The sequence below is a fragment of the Eucalyptus grandis genome, chromosome 1, assembly GCF_016545825.1.
Source record: "Eucalyptus grandis isolate ANBG69807.140 chromosome 1, ASM1654582v1, whole genome shotgun sequence".
Classification (NCBI taxonomy): domain Eukaryota; kingdom Viridiplantae; phylum Streptophyta; class Magnoliopsida; order Myrtales; family Myrtaceae; genus Eucalyptus; species Eucalyptus grandis.
In genome coordinates this window covers 19,861,413-19,888,284 of record NC_052612.1, presented here as the reverse complement: position 1 = coordinate 19,888,284, position 26,872 = coordinate 19,861,413, and the positions used below count along the sequence as shown (strand labels likewise).

General features: G+C 36.9%; 1 protein-coding gene and 1 pseudogene across 2 annotated transcripts; one reads left to right on the top strand and one right to left on the bottom strand.

Moving 5' to 3' along the window:
* Positions 1-2,296: 2,296 nt before the first annotated feature.
* Positions 2,297-15,483, bottom strand: LOC104451244 (annotated as a pseudogene).
* Positions 15,484-22,073: 6,590 nt separating this feature from the next.
* LOC104447926 (50S ribosomal protein L18) lies at positions 22,074-23,763 on the top strand. 2 transcript variants are annotated; one of them, XM_018876107.2, is made up of 2 exons: positions 22,074-22,216; positions 23,168-23,763. In XM_018876107.2, exon 2 carries the CDS (start codon positions 23,170-23,172, stop codon positions 23,512-23,514), a length of 345 nt encoding a protein of 114 aa, XP_018731652.2. In that variant the 5' UTR covers positions 22,074-22,216; positions 23,168-23,169; the 3' UTR covers positions 23,515-23,763. The 2 variants fall into 2 exon arrangements, with proteins under 2 accessions (XP_018731652.2, XP_039163577.1); XM_039307643.1 differs by having other exon boundaries at positions 23,132-23,763.
* The last annotated feature ends 3,109 nt before the right edge of the window (positions 23,764-26,872 follow it).

Below are 26,872 nucleotides of genomic sequence, written 5' to 3'. Positions count from 1 at the left end.
GTCTCTTTGTCCATCATATATCAAATGGTTCCCATCAGTCACTCCACTGTTTTCTCTTGGCTTCACATACATGAATTCTGAAGCAGAAACGTGATGAATTTGTTCATTATAAAAAAATCTCCCCTCTTGTCCTCTCTAGTTGAACGATTATGACGACAAACGTCATTGTAACGATCCAATCCAATGATGGGCAGGGAGTGGCCGTCAGTGCTAGAAGAGTCTGGACAAGAAGTGGCTCTTGATAGACTTCTAGGATGGTGAAGGGTGGTAGGAATACTAGACTATGTATCGAACATGAAGGAGCAATTATGGAATATATATGTGAAAACCTAAATTAATTACGGAGGTGTCTTTTGATGTAATAACAATCTTTCGTTTGATTACCAGGATGGGCGACCTTCTGGGAAACCTTATGGGAAAGTGCCTACCTATAGGCCAAAAGACAAAATCGTGAGGCTCCGTTGGTTCACGTCCTTTCTATATGCAATTTATATTCTTGCTTCCAACCTGCCACATTTGAATACTACGCGATGTTGCATATGCCGACTGAGGATGTGGGTTTTTTCCCTTTTGGTTGTAAAACGGACCAGATCTTTGCAAATATATCGGGACACACGATTGTCGTCTTTTACAGCAATGAAGAAGAGAAGTCTCCCTCAACTTGTGCAGCTCGTAGCCCCACTCCTTATTTAATGTTGCAGCTGCGCGTGCAGGAAAAACCAAGGCAGCTCCTCCTGATGCAGCCAGCGCATGGAGAAAAGTTGAAGATTCCATTTCCCTCTAGTTTAAAAAAAAACAAAAAGAAGAAAAAAAGAAGAAGAAAAAAGGTGCCGTCTCGTTTGTCTTTAACAGAAGAGAACAAATCTCTCCCATATGAGATCCATGTCCAGCCTATAATAATTGCAGCTCATGCGCCTCCGAACATTAAACTATTTTAGATCTGGTAACGCTGGACGGATGGATCAAATTTGAGACACAATTTAACACTTTTGGTCCAAGAGCTGCTTGAAGAGCTATTTAAAAATTAGAGGGAGAAAATACTATATTGAGGCATGGACAAAACTCGCCGGTATAAAAGAATCCGTTTATGTTTGATGTCTCTTTGATCAAGTCAAGCTTCGCATCTTATAAAGAATTAGAGCCAAAAATATTGGTCAACTCGATTGTCCTTTTATAGTTCAATATTAACCATGTATAGATTACAATTTAACCCTAAGCCTTTCAATTGTTCTAATATAATCTTAAACTTTGAGGAAAATTTCAATGTAGTCATCCTAACATAAATTTACATGAAATTGCTGATGTGGCAGTTTAGTCATCCTTGACCATCCTTGTGGCACCTCAAAGATATGATGTGGACAAAAAATATTGTTTTGCTTAATTTTTTGAATTTTCAAATTTATTTTTTCTTTTTCTTTTCTTTTCTTTTCTTATGGTTACTATTCATATTTTTCTTTTCAAGAGATCCTCTTCAACATCTGAGAATGCCAATCCGGAATTGAGAACACCGGTCGTCAACCTTTTGAGAACAATGATGTGCTCGGAGCATCTAGTTCAGCTTGAATTCGAGAAGCATTGGACGATATCATCTTGGCCCTAATCGATGGCATGGTGAAGCAATGTCTAGCTGTGCTCGTGTCAACTGAATCCTAGGGCTCCCAATATGGGTCGCTCCGCTCTAGCACCTCCCTAATCTCTTTAATCGAACCCTCGGCAACAAGTCGAACCATTTGGGCCTTAAGCTCCATGCCACGGTAAAGGTCGAGTCGCTAGATTTGGGGCTTGAGCTCAATGCTGTGATGGAGCTCAAGCTTGTTAGAAAAAATTGCACAATCATAAAGAAAATAGATAGTAACAGCAAGAAAGAGGATTTGAGACACAAGGTTTTGTTCTGGCTCACCTTTAAACTAGCCTACGTCAAGAGCCGAGAATTCTATGAACTTCTTTGTTGCATTCCTCAATTACAAGAAAAATATAATATATAATTATATTCAGTAGCTATTCAGCGAGACCCTCGTGCTTTGACAGGAAGTGTGGACCACACCCCAACATTATCACCAATCAATTGTATGGCAATTTGATACCCATCTTGTTAAATTGACAACTCGATACACATCTTGACAGTTCCTTTGATGGGAATTGAGATTTGTAAATCTGATACAGAACTTTTCGCTATCTTCAAAAGAAGAACGGGAGAACGAGAAAAAGATTGAATCAAGCACCCGTGCTGGTATTGTGTGATGCTTCTTCAGCCACAAACAATTGATTAACGCGTTTTCGAGCTAGGAGTACCTGCAGAAGGACATCGAGACTTGTCAAAATAATCAGGAATTAATGGAAAATAATAATATCCGGCGCACCTGCTTATCCCAATCAGTTTTGTAGGTAATAACGATCAGTACTACAGTCTGAACGAAAGTTCTGAACAGCATTCCGATCCACACGCCCTACAAGACAGGTGATTGAGTGCTAGGAATTTCAATTTTGTAGGTGCAGGTCAAAAGCTTCAGCCCATTTTGACATGCCTCACTAATTGACATGCAAATTTGCCAATGCAGACCGTCTTAGAAAGGAAACTAGCAGCTGACCTTCACTTGCATACTAAAGAAATAAGCAAACGCAACTCCCACGGGAATCCCTATTAGGTAATAGCTTATGATGTTGACATAGGCTACTATGCTCTGCCAACCAGCTCCAACGGCGACTCCTGATAAATATATGTCAATACTAATGTTCAATCACAATCAGGTACTAATGATTCGATATTAATTCATCACTTATTGCTCACATCATACAATAGATCACCATATTTCTCAAATTGTATGGAACCTCACTGAATCCCACAACAGAAAAACATGAATCCCATGAAATTTTTGTGTATTGATCAATTAATTTTATGTCCACTCATGCCAATGACAATCGAAAACCATCTGGAACTTCTTCAAGAATATTGTAGTTTTATTTGTCTCATCATGAGAGAATAGTGGAGAAGAAGGTACCGGAAAGCACTAGTTGGATGCTGTTCAAAAGTAGGGAATTAGCCAGTAGAGGTGACAAATCAGCCACGGCATCGGCGACCTCATCGTTCTACGTGAAAAGATAAGCGACACACCCCGTGAAGAAGAGGAAGAACACAGAGAACAAATCCAATGGCAAACAATGTGAGCACCGTAATCTTGATTGAGAACTTTACTGCTCTTGAGCTCCCTCTGTTGTACGCAAATTGCACAACCCCAAGATCTCCATAACCAGAACAAGAACATGCATAATTGAGTAGAAAGATTAACGCACCTGTTTTGGGATTCATCGAACATAAAGCGGAAGCAGAAAAATGATTACCCACATATATCAAGGGGATCCACACATCAAGTCATTCTCCTCTATTGCCCTCCATATCACTGGCTCAATGAGGCGACCCCCTCACGTTTAGCGTTAGGTAAACGCCCCTTAGGTGAGGATACATGTGAGAATTCAGGTTAGATGAGAGACTTGAGCACTATTTATAGAGTTTCCAGCCAGTCCCCTTCATTACGGGCCAAGCTCAACTCGGCCCACACTAGCCAGCCCTGTCGCGACCTCTTTTTTCGCGGCGCCCGCAATCGGGTAGGAACGCCTAAAGAGGCTAATGGCTCGGCTGAATTTATTAAGCTCGGACTCTCCCAAGTCCACCAATTCACGACTTTAATAGTTTGAGTTTTTAACCTATAAATCAATTTTTAAAATGGAGTCGCCACTAATCGATTTGGAGTGGGTCGATTAGAAACCCAAGTGAAGTATCGGGAGAAATACTCGCTCCTGCGCAACCAGAGAAATTAGGATCGGGGACTTGATTACACTAGTTAATCACTAATGCCCTTTCGGTACCTAATCTTGTTTAAACCCTAAGGCTTTTTGGATGTTTGAGAGATTTTCCATGCATTTTTGGAGGAAAAACATTTTTGAGTCATTTTCTAATTTTTTGGACACAAAAGGGATTTTTTGGGGTTTTTTGGTATTTTTTGGAAAAATACAAGTCTTTTTGGCTTTTTCTGAATTTTTGGCCTTTTTTGGAAAATATGAAATATTTTTGATTTTTTTTTATTTTTCGAAAAATAAAATATTTTTTAATATTTCTTGATATTTTTGGAAAATAAATTATTTTTTGATTTTTCTCGATTTTTTTAGAAAATAAAACATTTTTCAACAATTTTTAATATTTTTCGATTTTCTGGAAATTAAAACATTTTTTAAATATTTTTTTAAAATAAAATACTTTTGATTTTTTTGAAAATAAAATATTTATTATTTTATATTAAAATAATAAAATAAAACCGACCCGGGCCGGCAATCTATCGGAGGGCCCGCAACGCGGGCCCGACTCGGATTTTTCGGCTTTTTCTTTTTTTTTTTTTAATCAAAACCACGCCGTGGCCGGGCGTTCGGGGACGCCCGGCCCGGCCCGACGACATGGGCTCCTAGCGGAACCCTACCCGGGTCCGACCCGGCTTTTGACCCGATTTCAGCCCGACCTCAGAACGCGGAAACCCTACCCGGTTCGTGGCCCGGGTCCGATCCGATGACCCGAGGCCACGACTGGAAAATCGGGAACCCTAGGGTTCCCGATTCGCGGCGCCGAGGGAGGGGGACGGGGCGTCCTAGCGGCAGCGGCAGCGACAGCGGGACACGAACGGAGGGCGGCGGCGGGAGGAGGACGTGGTGCGGCGGTACTTTACCGGTCCGTGAACGGCAGCTTGAACGGCGAATGGTGGCGACGGCGGGGCTACGGCGGAGGGTGCCCAAACTCTGCTCCCTCCCTTTGATCGGGCTCGCGAGCGTTGAGCCTCCTCGAAGTCTCTCGGGAAGCTTGAATGCTCTCGGCTTCGATCTCTCTCTCTCCGCCCGCTCCTCGCAGACGGGTTCGCGCCGCCGGCCTCCCGAAGTCTCTGAGGGAGGTCGTTGAGCTCGCGACCCGACCGCTCGCCCTTGCTCGCTCTTTGAGTTCCCCGAAGTCTCTCGGGGGATCTCTCTGAGCTCGCAGCCTCTCTCGCTCGCTCTTCAACCTCCTTCGAAGTCTCTCGGAGGAAGTTTCCAAGCTCGCGATCTTCTCCGGTGTGCCCATCAACGAAGGAAATGCTCCGCTATTTATAGGCGAGGAGGTCCGGTCGACGGAGAGGCTCGGCCGCCGGTCTTTGGCTTGCCGACCGGACCTCCGTGGCCGAACCGGCGTCCCATCCGCCCACTGTCCTCCACCTGCCCCCTTTCTCACGCGTCGCCGTCCGTCCGCTCATCCGGCGTCGCGCCTCTCGGTGTGTTGCAGAGCGGACGGAGGAGGAAGAAGACCGAAAAGGGCTGGGCCGGAGGAGAAGGAAAGTGGGCCGTAGAGGCCCATGCGGAGGGGGAAGAGAGGGAGAAAATGGGTTGCTGGCTTCTTTTTCTTGCTGTTTTTTTCTTAATTATCTTATTTATCCGAAATAAAAACTTAATAAAATTAACCTACTTAAAATTGAGGTGTCAACAAGCCCATATTAGACTAATTAAGAAACATTCTATTTCACCTTAGACCAAACCCCGTAAAATGGTAAACGTTAAACGGTAAATTACAATATCAATTAATATAGTCCACATCAGAAAACTCTTACATTCTCCCACTTTGACTATATTAATTGAAATCGTACCTTATGTGCGCACATTTGGTCTAGAGATAATTCTTAATAGTCAATCTCTATCCCATAAAGTCTTAAACACCGAATCATGGTGGTAATCGTACATGTATACACACAGCCTTCCATGGTCACGGATGTTCTCAACTTTATTGATATGGATTCAATATGGTAGTGTGGCAATGGATAACATCTCTCATAGAGAGATCCCATTTGTCACCACCATTCTCTTAACTTTAGGTGTCACAAAAACTTGTGCCACTAGAGAATGCTTTATGGTTCCAATGAACCCACAGCTGTCTTGTCCTTATGGTTAACATTTCTTTATGTATCACAAGACATATGCATAAGGCTAATAACTGGATGCCTGGATGCCCCTAACCTTTACTCAAGGTTTATACAATCCCTTGAGACTTTATCAATATATAATAACACCACATTCAAAAATATTTTATTGAATGCAAAAGTTGATACATATCAAACCGTTACAAAGTGTAACGAACACAGATGAAACATTTATCAGAGTAAAGCCAAAATAGCTCCCACTAAACAACAGCATCTTATGATGCTCCTACGCCCATGCTAACAATATGTCACTCAAATACACACGGGCGTAGGCCCTTTAGTTAGTGGATCTGCAATCACATCATCTGTGAAATATATATTATATTAAAACGTCACCTTTCTGTACCGTTTCTTTATGGTAAAAAATATTTGACCACCATATATTTAGACCCCTTGAGACCTCTATAGTAAATAAATAATACTACAAATTTGTTATCTCAATACAACCGTATGGGTCTATCCATAAAGTTAAAACAATCAACTCCTTTCATGAGGTTCTGGAGCCTAAAAGCCCAAGTAACAGCCTAAAAGAATGTTACTAACACTTTGCTTACATAGTAGAAGATGACATAAAACTTTATTTACTGCACTTTCTGCTAACATAAATATGGGGACAAGGACCCCTGAGTGCCAAAAGTTGGCCACAAAGGGACACTTAAGTGCCAAAATCGGAGCAAAATGGATCACTTGAGTGCCCATTCACCAAAATGCACGTGGCATTTTTCCCGGAATCGAACCCAAAACGACGATCGTTTCGTTTGCACGACATGGCGAAATAATGCAAAAAACGACGTCGTTTTTGGCCCATGTGATAAAAAAAAATAATATAAAAATTAAATAAATTAAATTTAAAAATAGATTTAGTTAAAATATTAAAAAATAATAACTTTAATAGTTAAAATATTAAAATAAATAATAAATTTAAAATTACATTTAGTTAAAATATTAAAAAAATTTAAAATTAAATTTAGTTAAAATATTAAAAATAATAATTTTAAAATTAAAAAATTTTAAATTTTTTAAAATAATAATTTTAAAATTAAAAAATTTTAAATTTTTTTTTAAAATAATAATTTTAAAATTAGATTTAGTTCAAATATTAAAAAAATAATTTTAAAATTAGATTTAGTTAAAATATTAAAAAAATAATTTTAAAATGAAATTTAGTTAAAATATTAAAAATAAAAATTTTAAAATTAGATTTAGTTAAAAATTAAAAAATTAAATTTAAATTTAGTTAAAATATTAAAAAATAATTTTAAATTTAAAAAAAATAAAAAATTATCAAAAGTTTATAAATTAATAAAAGGGGGCGATGGCTGAGGGTAGCCTCAGCCACCGCCCTTTCTTTAATTTTTTTAATTTTAAAATTATTATTTTTTAATATTTTAATTAAATTTAATATTAAAATTATTATTTTTTAATATTTTAACTAAATCTAATTTTAAAATTTTTATTATTTTAATTTGCTTTAATTTTTTTATTTTTTAAAGTTATTATTTTTTTATATTTTAATAAATTAATTTTTAAATTAATTTTTAAATTTTTTAACTAAATCTAATTTTAATTTTTTTTGAAATTTTTAACTAAATCTAATTTTAATTTTTTTCTAAATTTTTTAAATTTTTTTATTTTTAAAATTATTATTTTTTAATATTTTAACTAAATTTAATTTTAAAATTATTTTTTTTTATTTTTTAACTAAATTGAATTTTAAATTTTTTAAATTTATTTTAATTTTTAATTTTTAAACTATTAATTTTTAATATGTTAACTAAATTTTATTTAAAATTATTTTTTAAAATTTTTAACTAAATCTAATTTTAAAATTATTTTTTTAATTTTTAGTTTTTAAAATTATTTTTTTAATTTTTAGTTTTTAAAATTATTATTTTTAATATGTTAACTAAATTTTATTTTAAAATTATTTTTAAAAATATTTTAACTAAATGTAATTTTAAAATTATTATTTTTTAATATTTTAACTAAATGTAATTTTAAAATTATTATTTTTTAATATTTTAACTAAATTTAATTTTAAAATTATTTTTTAATATTTTAACTAAATGTAATTTTAAATTTATTATTTTTTTAATATTTTAACTATTAAAATTATTTTTTTAATATTTTAACTAAATCTAATTTTAAATTTAATTTATTTAATTGTTATTATTTTGTGCCATGTCAACCCAAAGCGACGCCGTTTTTGCATTATTTGCCATGTCAGCATTCAAAACGGCGTCGTTTTGGGTTCACTTCGCCAGAAATTCGTCGGAAAAATGCCACGTCGGCCTTTTGGCCGGACTTTGGCGGAGTGGCACTTCGGTGATCCGTTTTTCTTCGAATGTGACACTGTACCTTCAGAACCTTCGTAACTTTTGGCACTTAAGTCCCTTGTGCCAACTTTGGCACTTGAAGCGTTCTTATCCCCATAAATATGTATTCTGTTATTGATTGCATGTCATCGTATAGCCAAGCAAAGTTTACATCTAAATACCCTACTAAGCGCAATAATTGAACATGTCTATAAATTAGCATATAATCTATTGTCTTCTTTAAGTACCTTTAAATCTTATTGGTAACAACCTAGTGATCGCGTCTTGGATTTGATCGATATCTGCCTAGAAGTCCCGTCACAAAGACAACATTTAGTCTAGTGCAAATTCGAGCATACATTATACTTTTAAGTGCAATCGACACAAGGTACACCATTTAATTAGATTTTCTCAATATATAAATAAGGACAATGTGATAGATTTAGTCCATCACCCTTAACAACATGAGCAATTCTTGGCTTGCAATGATGTATATTGAATATTTCCAATATACAATCATCAAATGTCCTTCGAGAAAATCTAATATAATATGGCAAAAACAATCCTTATAGACCTCAGTACAAAGGATATAAGACGTCTTAAGGTCACAACTTGTAAGCAAAACATCATGTACATAAAATATGAGAAAAAATAAATTTCCTCCCACTGACCTTGCAATATATTGAATTACTTTGTTCTCAATTGAACAAAATAATAACACTATGAAACTTTAATAATATTGTCTGGAAACTTGTTTAAGACCATGAATTAAAACTTTTCAGTCTACATACAAGTTTACTTAAATCTACTACAAAATCATCCAGTTGCACTATATAGATTTTGTATCTATTTGGCGTAACTCTATATCAAAATAAATTATTAATACCACATTCACTCTGAAAGAATCTTTAAAAATACTAGAAAGAAATATTTATTTCTTCACTATAAACAATCCACCCCTCTTTCAGAGTGAAAACTTTAGTTACCAATTTGGCTTTAAATTCCACAATTTTTCTTTGAAATTCTTTTAATTTTGTACGCCAATTTGCAACTAATGAACTTGTAATCTTTAGGCAAGTAAGTTAGTTTCCAAACACTATGATGTTTCATAGATTGTATATCGTCTTTTATGGCATTTAATCACATACTTGATTGAGAATAAGAAACGACATTTATAAATATGTCATTACATCAACCATATAGTGGATATTGTAATCATGCTCTCACAAATAGACTATATAGTCTGATGGTATAACTGATCGTCTTTCCTTAACAAATCTCCTTAATAAGACCGCAACCACTTCATTCTACACTTGAGAGGTTTAAGAAATTTAATTATAAACTATATCAAGAATAGTACCTTGAACCTCAACAAGTTTAGTCTATGGTACAGGAGATTCAAAAGCATAGTAACCTCCATCATACTATTATCTTTAATAGTCTGAGAGTAGCTATCCTCTACAATTACGTCAATATTTAGAAACTTTAGAGTATGTGATTCCATAATTCTTGTACTTTCTTTAGGGTCATAAAATCAATACCATTTTGAACAATCTAGGTAAGATACAAAATAATTTCGAGTGAATCTTTTGTCAAGATTTTCAGGCATAGTAATTAAGTTACCACCCTAGAATCTACCAAATATTTGACAAATGACCATTTAAGTTATTTCGCATTGTCATACTTGCCAAAATACTCATAGCCACTGTTAAACCTGACAACCTTTTAATCATATACGAGATGTATATGTCATTAAGACTTAAACACAATCTTTGCAGATGTGTCCTAATTTCAATATCAGACAAGACATAATTTCAAGCAACTAAGGCTTCCATCATCTTATAGCAGTGCAATCCGCAAGTAAACCTCTTTTTAAGTGTTCTCATGGACAGTAAACAAATTCTATTGCTCTTTTCTCAAGCAGCAAATCATATGTCCATAACTTAAAATTTGAAGCAGTAAAAACCTCAATAATAATGAAGTTATTAATTACAGAAAATGTGACTGAAAATCAAACAATGTATATAATTAGTATCATGTGAACACTGTGTAACTTGACATACAAGTACACATCCAGAGAGTTACATGCATAATCATATAATCATCTTTGGGCAGAATATATGACATGCAGTTGTACACTCCCCACATAATAGCGATTATGAGAATATATTTCAATTCTTTGTGAATTCATCACCTTTGGGCATATGAATCACTAAAATCAGTCACTTCTCCACCACACAATCATGTATCCCTCCATGAACTAATACACAATCACCTCTTTTGGGAGATGACCACGCATTAGATCAGGAGACATCCCAATCATCATACGAGATCGCAGTTTCTCAAACCCAATCAAACGTGCCACTTTGGCGGTCACTACTCAATTGAATCATTGAAATTCTCTCATATCGGGGATATAAACTTTACTTCTCACATACACCATATACATGTGATTTTGACTTTAGTGATAGGGGCATTATATCACCAAAATCACATATCATGCTAATTACATTGCTTTATTCATTAATAAAATCTTTATTTATACATATATATAAATATAACGAACTTGAAAGACAGATTCCAATGAGATCAACAATCACAGCAACACGAGAAACTTCTCATAACATAGAAGCAATCATCTTTTGTGCACCCCGATTACTGATTATTATAACAACATCAAAAGAATGTCTATCCAAAGGATCCCTCACAAGTTAATATCAATAGCAATACAGGGTACTCCAGATTGACAAGCCTGTTGCTCATGAGTTTCATATGGCAAAACATGACTCCAAGGCCAACAACTGATTTATTAGCCAATTTTTAAATAACAAATTATCATTGTAATCAACCAGTGGCCTATTAATTGAGTCAAATCAGATAACCAAATATCTAAAAATTCAACAGTAGATACTATTTGCTCTGCATAAATATTGCCATGCTCCCTTACCATAAAAAATATTTAACTCAATAGACATTAATAAGTGACCGGATGAGTTTATGTACAATATGCAGTAACTTAATTGACACGCATTACCCACATTCAGCAGATGTGTAAATCAGTACAATCAGTTTGGTCATGAGTCCTTAAGTCGTCCATCATTCAAAGATTACCAGTGTATAAAGGAGTATACTTGAGTAACAAAATTTTCATAATCTTTACTGTTTCTTATCAGTTCAATACATAGCTCAAATACAATCTCATACGAATTGTATCTCATTAAGCCAGTTTCAGTTCACAATAAAGTTTGATTTTTATTTATGAATCACACCTTTATAATGATTGTGTGATAACATACTAGTAACCCATCACCTGTATTTCCAAAATCATAGAAAATACGAGAAAAATACGCAAAAATACACTAAAAATACACGTATTTAGGATTCCATATGTATTTTCACATCCATAAAATTATCAAACAAGTAAAATAAATATATCACGAGATAGGAAATCACCATATGAGTCCAACGCCGCAAACCACGCGCCGATCGGACGCTCCACGCGCCTACACGCGCCGCCCAAGTGCGCGGCGCGTGGAGCTCACGCGCGACGCACGTTCGACGCCCAGGCGGCGCGTGGCCGCGCGTGGGGGCGCGTGCGGCATCCTCCGGCGACGCACCGCCGACCTTCTTGCTCGTCTCGTCGAGCCCAGAATTTGTGATTTAATTTTATTTTTATTGAATAAAAAAATCTCGAAAATCACAAATTATGGCAAAAACTTTATGCGTTCAAGTTCTAGGGTTACGGTTGCTCTGATACCACATGTTGTACGCAAATTGCGTAACCCCAAGATCTCCATAACCAGAACAAGAACATGCATAATTGAGTAGAAAGATTAACGCACCTGTTTTGGGATCCATCGAACATAAAGCGGAAGCAGAAAAAAAGGATTACCCACATATATCAAGGGGATCCACACATCAAGTCCTTATCCTCTATTGCCCTCCATATCACTGGCTCAATGAGGCGACCCCCTCACGTTTAGCGTTAGGTAAACGCCCCTTAGGTGAGGATACATGTGAGAATTCAGGTTAGATGAGAGACTGAGTACTATTTATGTAGCCAGCTAGTCCCCCTCATTACGGGCCAGGCTCAACTCGGCCCACACTAGCCAGCCCATATTAGACTAATTAAGAAACCTTCTATCTCACCTTAGACCAAACCCCGTAAAACGGTAAACGTTAAATGGTAAATTACAATATCAATTAATATAGTCCACATTAGGAAAACTCTTACACCCTCTTCCTAGTTCATTAGATACTCGAACACTGAAAAAGCATACAAAATTCAGAAAGTTGCTAGTAAAGTGTGTGTCCAAAGCGGGAATTAATGGTCAAACTCGTGATTATACCTTGCAGCAGCCAAGAAACCGAAAGAGATCATAATCTCCCAACCACCGATGTTGAGGCTGCAAGTAACAAAATTATACTATTCATTTGATGAAGTAGCCTTGGCTGAAGAAATATTTGTAATCAAGGCATTTCCCAAATGTAATGGACAACATCTAAGAGCAGAAAGAGCGGAAGTGCAAACACAATTACCAGATGGTGAACGCATCGATAGAAACCTCCGCATTTTCCATGTTGCTTGTTAGAAGAACCAACAAGCAGTGTGTTGTACCACAGCTCATCGACAATTAGCGAAGAATAGGAATTCAGTGAAAATCTTGAATGATTAAGAAAGGATGCGACCACTTTTTTACTTCGATGTGAGATTTCAAGTTTCAGATTTCTCCATTTATTCAAGAACAAAAGATCGTCAATTTCTAAATTACCCATCCGGCACATGGATACCAAATGGTTAGGCCAACTAAACTAATGCTGATCCACCCAGAAACTTACAATTAGTTTGAATCCAAGAACGAACTCTCTTGTCTCGGTGATGAATGCTGACTTACCATAGCATGGCGCCCATGAAAGCGAGAGCTTGATCACCGGCCACAAGTCCTTGAAGGCCGAACTTGAGAAACCCTTCCATGTATCTCGGCAACCTCCGCACATCACGAACATTAGTTGTCCTATATTAGGAATCCAATATGCCAAAAAATGGTGGAAGCCATAGCGCCTAGAATTCCTAACTTGTATTTTGCAGTCAATAGCCATGAGAGGCATGTTGTGAAAATATGGCTTCGAATTGGGTAGAACAATGAAGACGGATATTCAGAGTACTCAAGTCGAACTTTGAGGCGTGATATCACTTTCTTTAATGATTTATTTGCCACACAACGTTGCTAATGGTCACCGGCAAAAATCTTCCAAGATACAATAAAGTCTTGGATGAGAATACTAGATAGCAATTCTAGTATTTCTCCAGGGTCTCTCTAGGAAACAATTGAAAGAATGGCCATAGTTTTTTCAGACATAAAGCTAAAAAAAGATGAAAAATGATCACTCTCGTTTTTCCAAAAAATAACAAGTATATATATAAAACAATCTTGCAACTCTTCGTGAAAATTGCCAAAGAATGAACAAACATGTTCTTTAGAAAAATTGTCCGAATAAACAAATGCGACTCTTCGGAAGAAGTCGAAAACAGAACAAACGCAACCCTTCGGGAAAAGTTGCAAACCGAATAGGTAATCTTCCAAAGGTTGTATCGAAAAAAACACAAATAAAATTCGAAATAATTTTTTTTTAAAATAGAATTTCGAATTTTCAGTTTATATATTTTATTTTCGAAATTCTCAAAATAAAAGACAACCTTTGAATTTACTAAAAATTAATAACATAAAAATAATAATAAAGGGATTAGTGTTAATTAAACCGCGGGCGTGCAAAGTGCTAATCATGCACCTGCACGCGGGTATGGTTGGGTCTAGCCCTACCCAATCATTCCTTGAGGTACACAAGGAAACCCTTCACTTATAAATTGCACCACTTCCTCCCACTTTTTCTTATGTGGGACAAGTAAAAAACACTCAATTTGTTTTGACAAACAAACCTCCAACAAGGCATATATGAACCACTGCCGAGAATGCCGCTACGTATGCAATGATCATGTTCTTACTTTGCGCTTGGAGAAACATTTGGCAGGAGAAAGATACGACCAAGGAAAAGAGGACCGGGATCAACCAGGGCGAGATGTCTCCAACGACCTCCGCAATTTTATCTTCCTGGCCTAAGGCCTTTAAAATTGGTGGGGTGAAGATGAACAGAGGAACAAGAAAGATGGAGCAGATTGTTAGGACAATCCATGATCTCTGGAGGTACACTCCGAGCATGTGGTATTGTTTCGCACCATAGGCCTGGCCACATAGGGTCTCTAGCGCGCTTGCCATACCGAGCTGCAAGTTCCATGAACAGAAGCTGTTGTAACTCATTTTAAAACTCAGATTTCTGGACAGCATCAAGCGAACTACATGACGAAAGGTTCCTGTGACTGGTAAAAGAGATGCAGGGAGATGTTTTTGGCGAATTCACTTATAAGTCTTGTAGGTCATGCTCTTTTTCGACAATAGCATAGTATTGTTTCGTTCAACGCCAAAGCCACAATGCAAATGACCTAGGTTCAACTCCAAACTCATTTTGCTTGTTGCTCTTTCGATTTCCTTATGCCTTGTTCTCATAACAATTTCACTGGCTTCAACATATTCAGAAAGTCATCGAAAGCTGACGAGCTGCTTCCATGAGAAGCCAGTGCCGGTATAGTTCTTCGGGGCGGCTCTTCTATGTTTGAGCATTATTACTTAAGGGACATGAGACTGCTTTATGAAAAAAAATTTCATTCATTATTCACTGTTGGGCTCAGCGACACGTGCTTAAGAAGCATCTACAAACAATATATAAAGAGATAAAAAAGCAATTTTTTGCAAATTAAAAATGTTGACGTACGATGAACAACAGCGAGATACCATATTACATGATTATATTATATAAAAAAAATTGACACCTAAAATAATGGAATACACGCTTAAACATACCAGTATGCCGAATGCAAATCTCACGAGGACGGTGAAGACTAGAGAATAGGCAGCCAATTCGGTAGACCCGATATGGCCGACAAAAGCTTGGGTTATGACATAAATACCAAAGGTGGAGAGTCTGGTGAATATTGCAGGCAGTGCGACAATCCACATCTTCTTGATCTCACTCCATATCCTGTCCTTCAGCGGCTCGTCCTCACCGCCATCACCGACTTCCACTGCTACCGATTTTTTCAGCAGCTTCTGGTTTGCCTCTCCCTCCATTGCCATGGCTAGTTATTAGATCTAATGTTCACCTTATATACCAAGACAACGTCTCCTACTCCTGTAAGCCACAAACACAGTTTGAATCAAATTAGGTAGAGAGGGAGTGGATTTCTAGTGAAAGAGTTGCTTCTGGTGTGGATATGCCAAGAATCACGGCTTGGGACGATGAGAACTCGCAATAAATCAGTTAATAGTGAGCTTTGTGCGCTCACATCCCGTTTTGAGAGTTTTGGACCGCATCTCTGCTGCGATAACTAGACTCTTTTAGCTCGGTTCAGCCAAAAAAAAAAAATCAAAAACATAAAGAATAAGATCCTCTTAGCTTGGGTAAAGCATACCGTTGGTATTTGTGGAAACGTGTGTTTGATGTGTGTGCAAGTGTTTTTATGTGTGAACTATCAAGAGAGCAAAAGAACTAAGAACAAAGTGGGTAAAAAATAGTTGGATAAAGTAATAATAGAAAAATGTAAAAGAGAGTGGCGGCAAGGGAGCACAAGGGAACAGAAGAAAACATTTTTATTTAGTTATTGTAGTACAAAGGGAAGGGGAGGAGCTTACCTTTTATTTATCTGTTACCCCCCTATTTATAAGGTGCTCCCCCGACTTATGGCCCATCATTTTTGACTTTTAGTATTGCAATTTTTTTCTTGAACAATAGACTCTTTAAGGTAAATATCTTTGCCATTTGTAAATATAATTTTTTAGACTCTTCTAGGATTTTTCTTGAATTTCTTAGCTCAAATCTATCTTGAAGTTTCTAGAAATTGGATTAATAATTTAACGCATACGAACTTATAAAGAAGTAATGGCACCCAAACCTCAACTGCAGATACACCAGCATTCAAGAGTCATGAGCCTTAATAGGACAAACCTGTGCTAATACAGGGGCAACCATGCCTAACTCATTATATCCACCAGTCATCACCAAAATTTCGTATGGTGAAGCACAGGATCGACTGCTTTCCTACTTTTGATCAGTTATGTCTAGACCAGTGTAAACCTTGAGAGTTACGAGCAGTGTTCATGTGGACACGTGCACGCACTTGAAATTTCTTAATGCAGTCTGGCATGACATTCTTAATGGTGAGTATGAAGTGTTCCTAAAACTAGTGATGGACATGAAACGAGGATAAGCAAAGGCGTTTGTACGAACCCAGAGCGAAGTTTTTGTTGGGATGGTTATGTACGTAATGTCCCAAAAGCATGGAATCTTGATTCACCCCACGACAACAATCATGTCTTTGATTGTCTGCTGGTCCATGAGATATCAAATGGTTCACGTCAGTCACTCCACCGTTTTCACTTGGCTTCACATACATGAATTCTAAAACGCAAACTCACGTGACTAATTCGTTCATTGAAAACTCTCTTTCTTATCCTCTCTAGAAAACGGGTGAGTTCACGTCGAGGACGAGGAGAAACATCATGGTGAAAGGAATTGTCCATAGTTGCAAATTAATTTAAGAAGAGGCTATTGTCTGTAGTTGCAAATTGATTATAAAGAAGCTATTTCCCGATTTGCTTATGAATTATACTGTCACTTCCAAGCTGCTATATTTGAATAGTTATCAGTATCAGTATTAGAGTAACAAGCTTAAGGATTATAAGCTTCAGCGTTACGAGCTTTATGTTACAAGTACAACTACAAAAGATATTGTCTCTATATATGATAGGAGTCTAGAGTATACATAATTATGATGGAAATTACATATATACCATTAATAGTAAAAGTTTTAAGCTTTCATATTATTTTTCTCTGTCAGACTCCACAACCCCAATCTCTTACTTGGAAGCTGATCTTCAAAACAACAATAGTCCTTCAAAACAGGGGAGCGCATCTCTGCTGCGATAACTAGACTCTCTTAGCTCGGTTCAGCCGAAAATAAAAATAAAAATAAAAATAACATCCTCTTGGCTTGGACAAAGTATACGAACTTATAAAGGAGTAACAGCACCCAAAACTCAACTAAAAAAATATAGGGGCAATCATGCCTGGTCCTGTATGTCGACCAATCATCACTAAAATTTGGCATGGTGAATTGCAGGATCAATAGCTTTCCCACTTTTGTTCAGCTACGTCTCGATCCAACTTTGCTAGTTGCAAGCAGTGTTCATGTCGACATGTGCACACGCCTGAAATTTCTTAATGCAGTCTGGCACGACACTCTCACTGGTGAGGACGAAGTGACCCTAAAACTAGTGATGGACGTGAAATGAGGATAAGCAAAAGGTGTTTGTGCGAACCTAGAGCGAAGCTTTTCTAACCGTCGAAAGTCAATGAAAATCCAGCTTCCACCGAAAGTGACATCGAGAGTTGCATTATTTGTTGGTTGGCATGTTTATGAATGTAATGTCCGGAAAGCGTCAGGAATCTTGACTCGCCACAAGACGACAACCATGTCTTTGATCGTCCCGGAGTCCATTAGATATCAAAAATGGTTTGCATCGGTGTCACCTCACTGTTTTCACTTCGGATTCACATACTTGAACTATGAAACGCGAACTCACGTGACGAATTTCCTTATTTGGAAAAAGCTCTCTCTTTCTTCCTCTGTGGTCGACTGGTACAACCTACACAATGATACATAAAAATGCCAACTGAGGACATAAATTTTCTTTTGGTCCAAGAGCTGTTCCAAGGGCAATTTAAAAATTAGAGGAAGAACAGACTATCGGGAACAAAAAATTGTCTTCTGAGTATTATTGGTTGACGTTAAAGCATATACAACTGAAGAAGATAGTCCTTAGTTTTATATGCTTTTAACTTTTTACAAAAACTCACCAGTCAAAAAGAAATTAGGCTAATATAATACCATGAAAAATACTAAATTGATACATTTATGATAAGTTTACACTAAAATTTTAAATTGATATTTTGTGATAAATTTATCTTTCATTAATTCTGTTAAATTTTACCATCAAATTATTAAGTGGGATGACATGTGGTAGTTAACGGATGTACCAGTTAGATAGTTGTATCGATTTGTAATTTTTCATGGTATTATCTAATTTAGCGAGAACTAACGAATGATAAATTTTTGACAAATTTATAAATTTGGAGTTTTTGTGATAAAAATTAATTTAATATAAATTTATTACACATGTATTAATTTGAAGTTTTTTTTGTTAATATTAATTCAAAAAATTATTTGCGTGTGATGTCTCTTCGATCACGACAAGCGTCGCATTTTGCAAAGAAGTTGACAATCGAAATCTTTTTGCTTCTGTTTATTTTGGTGTCAGTCCATGATGATAAGTAAAGGTTCCCCCATGAATAGGAGTGGGGAGCGCGGGTATTGGGGGCAGGGGGAGTGGGGGCCGACCCAAACGGTACGTATTTTCCCTTTACAAATCGGGCGGCGGAGAAAATGGCGGGCCATGGGGCCAGGATTTAGGTGGGGTTAGTACTCTAAGGTTAATTATTGAAAGAGGTTAATTATTCAAGTGGTCCTGGTCTTACACACCCGTGAAGAAAATGGCAGGGCGTGGGGCCAGGAGTCAGGTGGGGCTAGCACTTTAGCTTAATTATTGAAAGAGGACTTCATCGAGTGGTCCTGGTCCTATACACACACGAGTATATATATATATAATAAATATTTGCTAAGATTGTTTGAAGAGTTATTCACATTATTTTGCTGGTTTTTTTTTTTTCTTCCTAATTATTTCTTCAAATTATAAATGGATATATGCAAACAAGACTTGATAGATAGCTCTTTTGACTAATGTTGCGTATGGTAACATTTATATTCGCGGAACAATTTCTATTCTGAAATATATATATTTTATTTTTTATTCCCTAAATGAGTTTATGTGTAAAAACGCATTTAGAATCGTACAAAATTTCAATTCTAAAAATACAAATGTATTTGATACGATCCTCAAATGACTAAGAATTTCTTTTAATTTTTAAATAATTCTATTACATTTTGTCTTTTTTTTTTTTTTTCTTTTTCCTTTTCTTCTTTTCTTCCTCTCGTTGGTCGCTTACTTCAGCCATGACCAACAACCAACCAAATGAGAGCCAATGACCTTGCTAGCCCCTAACGAGACCGAGCCTCACCGTGGTTGGGCAAGGCTCGGTTTCGCTAGATCGAGGCAAGCCTCTTAAGTTGTTCTTGGTTACAAAAATCAACTTTTTTTTTTACTTTTACTTTTGTTTCAAATTTATTCCCGGGAACAAAATTGTTCCTTGAAACAAAAACATTTATAGATGGATTTCTGTTTTTTATTCTTAAAAAAAAAAAAAAAAAGAAAAAGGGAAGCGTTACCAAACGTGCCCTAATTAACCAATGCCATGTATCGTTAAGGGATAAATTTACATTTAGCTTTGAGCGGTGTTTTTTCCACTCCTCTTTTGGTTTAAACACTCCTTTTTTTGTTGATGTTTTTACCATATTATCCTTTGTAGGGTCCACCACTTCTAATAAAACCTTATAAAAGTTATCTTTATTTGCTATTTGATTCACATTTTTTAGTTTGTTTCTTTTTTTCCTTATGTCTTTTATTTTCAAATCGTTTCAATGTTATCTCGCATCATTATTTCCAACAAGTCAATTAATTAGAAGCAACACAACAACCCAAAACTGATGATGAAGAACTTATGCAAACAATATTAACAAACTAAACCTAGAGGAAGCAACAGGCTATCTAGAGGAAGTAAAAGTCTATAGGACGCAAGTATGTTGTAGACCACAAAGGAACTGCGCAAATAGTTCATTCAAAAACACTGTTTTGATGCATGTTATACTCTAATCATAAGATTGAAACACAAGATCAAGCATTTTTATGATCCAAAACTCAAATTTCCCTTTTAAGAAAGATATCAAGAAACACTCAATAGGACTGGAATGAGCATGATTTGAGATCAAGAAAACTAAAAGGGAAAAAAAAATAAAAAAAACTTTCCCTAGAACCATACTTTCGGTAGTGAATGAGGAGGGTGTGAATTGTTGAAGTAATCGGTTTTTTTGGGATCGCAGATGTTGGAGAGATTTGTGGAAGAAGAAGAAGAAGAAGAAGAATAAGAAACGGGAGGTGTAGAAAGAGAGATGATTTGCAAATTTGGAGAGCGAACTAAGGAAAAGTGGGGTCCGCAAGAAAAGAAAGAAGAAACAAAATAAAAACGTTGACCAAATAATAATTAAAAAAATCACTTTTATAGATTTACATGAGAATTAGTGAGCTTCACAAGGGAAAGTACGGTGAAAACACACACAAAAATTAGTGTCTATTCCAAAAGAAGAGTGAAAAAAAGCAGCCTTTAGTTTTACGTACATTAAATTACAAAATAATTATAACTATCATTGATAGTTGGACATAATTATCCAAAAAGTTATAAATCAATTATAGGGTAGATTTTTAACTATGTTAATTTCATCATTAACATTTTTTTTTTGTGTCAATTTAGTTTTAAATTTTTGAAGTTATTTAGTCAAAAAAAGTTTCAAACTAGTGATTGAATCGGAAGACATAGGTTAGAAACTATGGTCAGCATGAAAACTCGGTATCCCGTCCATGAAACTGTATCGCTTTCTAAACTCTGGCAAGATGGATATAGTTGCGAGTGTTCGCGCTTGCCTCGCCTGGCCGAACACTGTGTGAGCAGACAAGAGAGCTTAGACACCGACTCGTCCACTTCCTCGCAGCTTGCGGACACCCCCGGCGTATTTGCTAGCTACAGAGTAAGGCGTGGAACCGCGCAGATCAGACCGAAGCATGTGGCCGTGACTTGGATGGCGAATTTCGAAACATGGGTATTTCCTCTCCTCCAGCTCATTTGAGACACCCTCGAAAACAGGGTGGCGGCCAGTAAAGACCTGAGAAATTTGACAGCAGAAGAATGCAGATCCTTCTTGCTGTCAAGGGAAGAAAACTACATGCACTTTGAATATCAGAAGTTGTAAGCTTTTATGGGAAGTTCTAATATCATGAGTTATGTTGAAAATTTAAATTCGGAAGTACTATTTGTAACTATGGATTACCATCCATATCAAATTACCTAAATATATATACTATTCTAAATTCAACTATAATCCACTGGACTTAATTCTAATGATAATTATGATGTACTTTTCTAATTTAATATCTGTGAAAACCTACATATGATACCACATTGATTAACATTGTCAAATTAACGAAAATATCTAAGTCTCATTTATATATATCCCTCCTTAATAAAATTAATTTGGAAGAACGAATTAAACAAACTCAATGAAATACTCGGATGATCGTTAAAATAATCTAAATATAATTTTTTTTTTTTTAGTCTCGTTCGCATATATCTGTTATAATATAAAATTGTTGATTTGGAAGAACAAATAAAACCATTTTAGCAAAACACGGTCCGGTCACTTGTTAATTAAAGCAACCTAAATACGGAATAACATTTGCTAAGAAGTAAAATATAAATATTAATATAAGTCATTTTGCTTTCTTAATTTTGCGGGTTGGGCCGGATCGGATCGGATCGAGTGATCGAACGATACGGTTCGTTTCAAGCAATTCCTTTTCTCTCAGTCAATTTGGGCCGGGTCGGATCTTCAATATCGGGCCGCCCATCTGGGGCTCCTCCACGTGCTTCCGAATCTTTTATGGTCTCACTCAGTTTCTCCGCGCTCCTCCTCCCCCTTCCCTTTTCCCCTCGTCTCGCATCTCGCTGTCTGAAGACGTCGTTGGTTGGATTTTGCAGCTCGGTCGTGCAATCGCCTGCGTGGGACTTCCTCTCAAAAGGGTCCGTCACTGGTGCTCTCTTGTCTTTGAGTGGCTGTGCATTGTGTGGGGTCAGAGTTAGACCTGCTTGTTCTGCATTTTCTGACTGATTCCATGGATAATTCTGGACTAATTTGTGTTCTTTTGGTTCCGTTTCGCGTGATATCGATTCGCTCTTGTGTTTCTTTCTTAGTTGGCCACTTGAAGCTGTGTCTTACGGCTTTCTGGGTTGCTTGGTTATGGTCTTTCGGGAATTGCACGCTGAGTGTTTGATGAAAGTTGTGAAAGAGGAGACAAATGTAGAAGAGAACTATCTTTGCTTGTTTGGCACATGATGTGCCGTTGAAATGTTGAGTGGAGAAAAGCCAATCGAAACTGAGTATGGTTTTGGTCAAGTATGGTTTTCTCTATTTATCCCATGTATCAGTTGTATGACTGCTTCACGAGATGCTTTATCAGCAGTCAGGGTCAATATAGTCTCTCTCAGCTGTTAATGTTCTTCATTTTTCTAGTGCAATGGTGTGGGAACCAAGGTTGTGTTTGTTTCACGGAAAACATTTTCCAAAAGATGATTGGTTGTATCACTTAGAAAAATTAGTCAGGGAAAAATGTTTGCACTATCGACCACAATTTATGGCTAACTATTTTCGTAGATGATGGAAATATTTCTCATTCAATCTTGAGCTTTCCGTGAAATAAATGCACCCTAAGTTACTTACTTACAAAGATCTTATTTCCAGTATGGTTCTATTACAGTCTACTATGCTGCAAGCTTAAGGCTTGTGTTTATACTTCTCTTCTTTTGTAATGGAAAAGGTGACTTCTATATAACTAAAACAAAATACTGGGCCTTGAGATAAAGAGGGAATGGAAAAGATGAACATTCTAATTTTCTGATTATTTTCCCTTTTATCTGATTTTTGTGCTTTCGTTGTAGCAATTTGAAGTTTGTTATATTGATTCCCCAACTCAGAGATGGTTATCCTACCGCCAGCTAAGCCACCGAGAATAATAAACTTTCTCAAGCCTTATGTTCTGAAGATGCACTTCAGTAACAAGTTTGTAAGTGCCCAAGTCATCCATTCCCCAACTGCTACTGTGGCGTCTTCGGCAAGCTCGCAGGAGAAGGCTTTGAGACCAAGCATGGACTCGACTCGAGACGTGGCTGCAGCTGCGAAGATAGGAAAGATACTGGGAGAGAGGCTGCTGCTCAAGGGCATCCCTGCTGTCGCCGTCCACTTGAAAAGAGAACAAAAGTATCATGGCAAAGTCAAGGCGGTTATCGATTCTGTGAGAGAAGCAGGTGTGAAGTTGCTTTGAAAACTCCTGAACTTATTGGTTGTATTTGTTTTAAGACTTGTGACCTCTGTTCAAGTGATCTTCACTTGAGAAAGATGGCATTTAAAGAGAGTGCATGAGATTTTTATGTTGGGGGCTGCTTATATTGATTTCTTCTTAGTAAGGATATAAGCACATTGAATGTTTGTGCATGTATGTATCCAAGCATGTGTATTGGCATTTTTGGATAGATTATCAGAGTGAGAATGATTGAAAATGATGAGCCTGCCACTCAACTCTTAAATACCGAAGTCATTGCATCCATACAAGTTGGTTCAGGGTTCAATCATTATTGCTCGCATTGGGTGCTTTTGGTTTCTACTGGAGCCTTTTGATATTGAAAGAAAACAGCTGCCTGGGACTCCCGACTTGCAAAGATTTAGCAATCTTTGTAGCTCCAGTAAATGTTCAATTTATATTTACCATATTAACATTGTAAGGCTATGGGGGAGAAGGCACAGGAAGCTATATGCATGAGTTAACGGATGATCGGGTTGATGAACCGTGGCCTAATCATGAAGTTGCTCTATCTGTCCTCCACATAGAGATGGTGACTTGACACTTGCCTATGAAGCCAGAAGGGGCTCGGGGTTGAAGCTTTGTTACTCATAGCATAAATGAAAATCCCATGCTAGCCGTAATTTCAGCCAAAGAGACGAAGTTTAAGACAAATTGTGTTGACTTTATAAACCGTAACGAGTCATTTTAGCAATATAGCAATCATAATCACGTTCAGGAAACTGCAGTGCATTGGACGTTCCTGAACTTATGTGCTTCCCAAGAGATTCACCACCTAATCTGTTGGTGCATGGTGTAATTCCAAAGGATGAGGCAATAAAACTGAATTCCTTTGTAAATACCTGAAAAGCTCCTAAAAGCTATTCATCCCCCAAGAGTTGCCCAGACAATTGCTTCAATCCTTTCTATTTCTCTACAAGAATACAGGTTCAATCTCGAAATCTGCAGTGAAAGACATGTGGTTTGCGTCTTTCTCAAGTAGCACTTCCGCGTGGAAGGCGCTAAAAAAATGGAGCCACAAAGATTCAAATGTGTGTGTTTTTGCCAAATTTTTTTCGGGGATTGCAATTTGGAATGATATCAACCCCCTTTTCTTTGTGGCCGGCAGGATGAGCAAAGCGCCTAGATTTGTGCAACTTCATTCTAATGGACATAACTTTATGTGCAACTTCATCCTTAGGTCCCGAAACTGATAGAAATTCTCAATCTCTTTCGACCTTTGCGACACTCGGGTCCATCATCCTTTCCCATGCTCCGAATGAAGTTTATGAGGAATTTTTCTTTTACAGCATCTGAAGTGCGAACAAACATGCAGAATTGGGAATAATCGTGGACACCCTTGTATGTAACCTCAATATCATCACTTGTGTTGTCAGTTATTGTAACAGTAACATACTCGACAAACCTTTTATAGAACTTAAAATATATTTCATCAGTTTATCTTAATTGAGAATTATAATTGGAATCTCCATACCATCCATTTCATGTGAAACTAGAAGAACCAAATGGCTTGCAAAAATTGCGAAAAGGATGGAGAAAAGGGAAGCCGGATGGATAAAGAAGCCAAAGGAAAAGGCATCAAATTTCATGGACCATAAAATTGTTGAGAAGATGTTCAATTTAACTGTGTGCCATGTAGATCAAGGAATGCAAAAGCTGTTGGCTTGAAATGCCATTCGGAGATTGCATCTTTTACCTGCTGGTGAATAGTAGATCTTGGACTTGTACCTATCATCTCACTTGTTTGCAATAATAAACTGGGGTATTAGAGATTTAAGGCTATTTCACCGGAAAATGTTCATAACTGATTTTTATATTTCATTATGAATTATTGAAATTCATATACTAGATAGTAATGACCAAAGCCACACGTTTCTATGAAATGATAATTGCTGCCGTAGACTTGACTAATATGCCTTACAAGAAAAGCAGAGAAAGCTTCTGCATTGTGTACATGTAGAAAAATCTTATTCCATGCTTGACATGACATTACAAGTAAAAATAATTAATAAAATTCAACTTTCTAGCACTACTTTGTGAATACCTTGAAAACTCCCACACCGTCCTCTATGCGTTCAACCAAGGAAGAAATTTTATGGCACTTAGAATTTTCCACACCCAAGTAAACCCCACCACCGAAGACTTTGACCCCATTAACCACTTCTCAAGAAGACTTTGACTTCTTTAAGATTATAATTAAGTGCATCGCTGTCTTGGAGGCATTGTGCTCGACCAAAAATATGGAATTCTATCGGTCCCTCTGTTTTCTCTTTTGTCTTTTTGGGCAATTGTTATTAAACCTTCCTTTCTCCACAACACAATTATGTCATTCGGTCCAAAGTGATGCCTTACTTCGGTTCAACAATTCCCTCATAGTCGAAATTGATACGGACTTAGATTGTAAAGTAACGTTTCGTGCTAATGTGAGATGAATCACATCCAAAGTTTGCTATCTAACAATTCCCATTTTGTTTGCTTCATCGAATTCAGTTTTTCTATCGATAGAGGCTGATGCAAGTTCCTCTGATACAACAAATCCTCGATTTGCATCTTCAAAAAACCAAAGTTATTACCATCAAACCGATTGATCTTCACCTTCTCTTCATTCATATTCATCGCTTCCACTATTTTGCCAAACTAGGCTTTGGTACAGTTATTAAGAGTGTGAATCTTTGAAGAGAAAAATAAAATAAAATAAAGAAGAAGGCGAGGGAATTCTTACATGGAAAGCCTTTTAAAATCAAAAAGGAAAAAACTCACGTTGCCGCACTAGGCAATCTCTTTACTATTGGTATCAGCGTTACAAGTTTTAAAGGTACAAGCTTTAGGATTACAACTACAAAAAATATGCCCCAATATATATCAGAAATTTAGGGTATACATAGTTTCAATGGAAATTACATGTATGTCATCAGTAGTAAAAACTTTGAGCTTTAATATTATTCTTCTCTATTAGATTTCACAACTCCATTAAGACGGCTCTTTGATCAGGACAAGCATTTTGCAAAGAAGTTGGAGAATCAAAATCTTTTTGTTTGTTCTATTTTGGTGTCAATTCATAATGTTAAGTAAAGATCCATATATGGACGGGCGTGGGGTGCAGGGGGCCCCGACCCAAACGATACGTATTTTCCCCTAACAGAACTGGTGGTCGAAGAAAACGGCAGGGCATGGAGCCAAAATTCAGGTGGGGTGGGTATGCTACTGGAGTCGACAAAGGTAATCAGAAAAGGAAAGTCGACCAGACTTTTCGCTAGCGTTGCCGCTTATAAATCAAGGACAATTACTCAAGGCTCTAGCTTGTGTGCTAAAACCTATGTAG

What these genes read in the sequence shown, in the direction of transcription:
- LOC104447926 (XM_018876107.2), top strand. Translation starts at nt 23,170, where the DNA reads ATGGTTATCCTACCGCCAGCTAAGCCACCGAGAATAATAAACTTTCTC.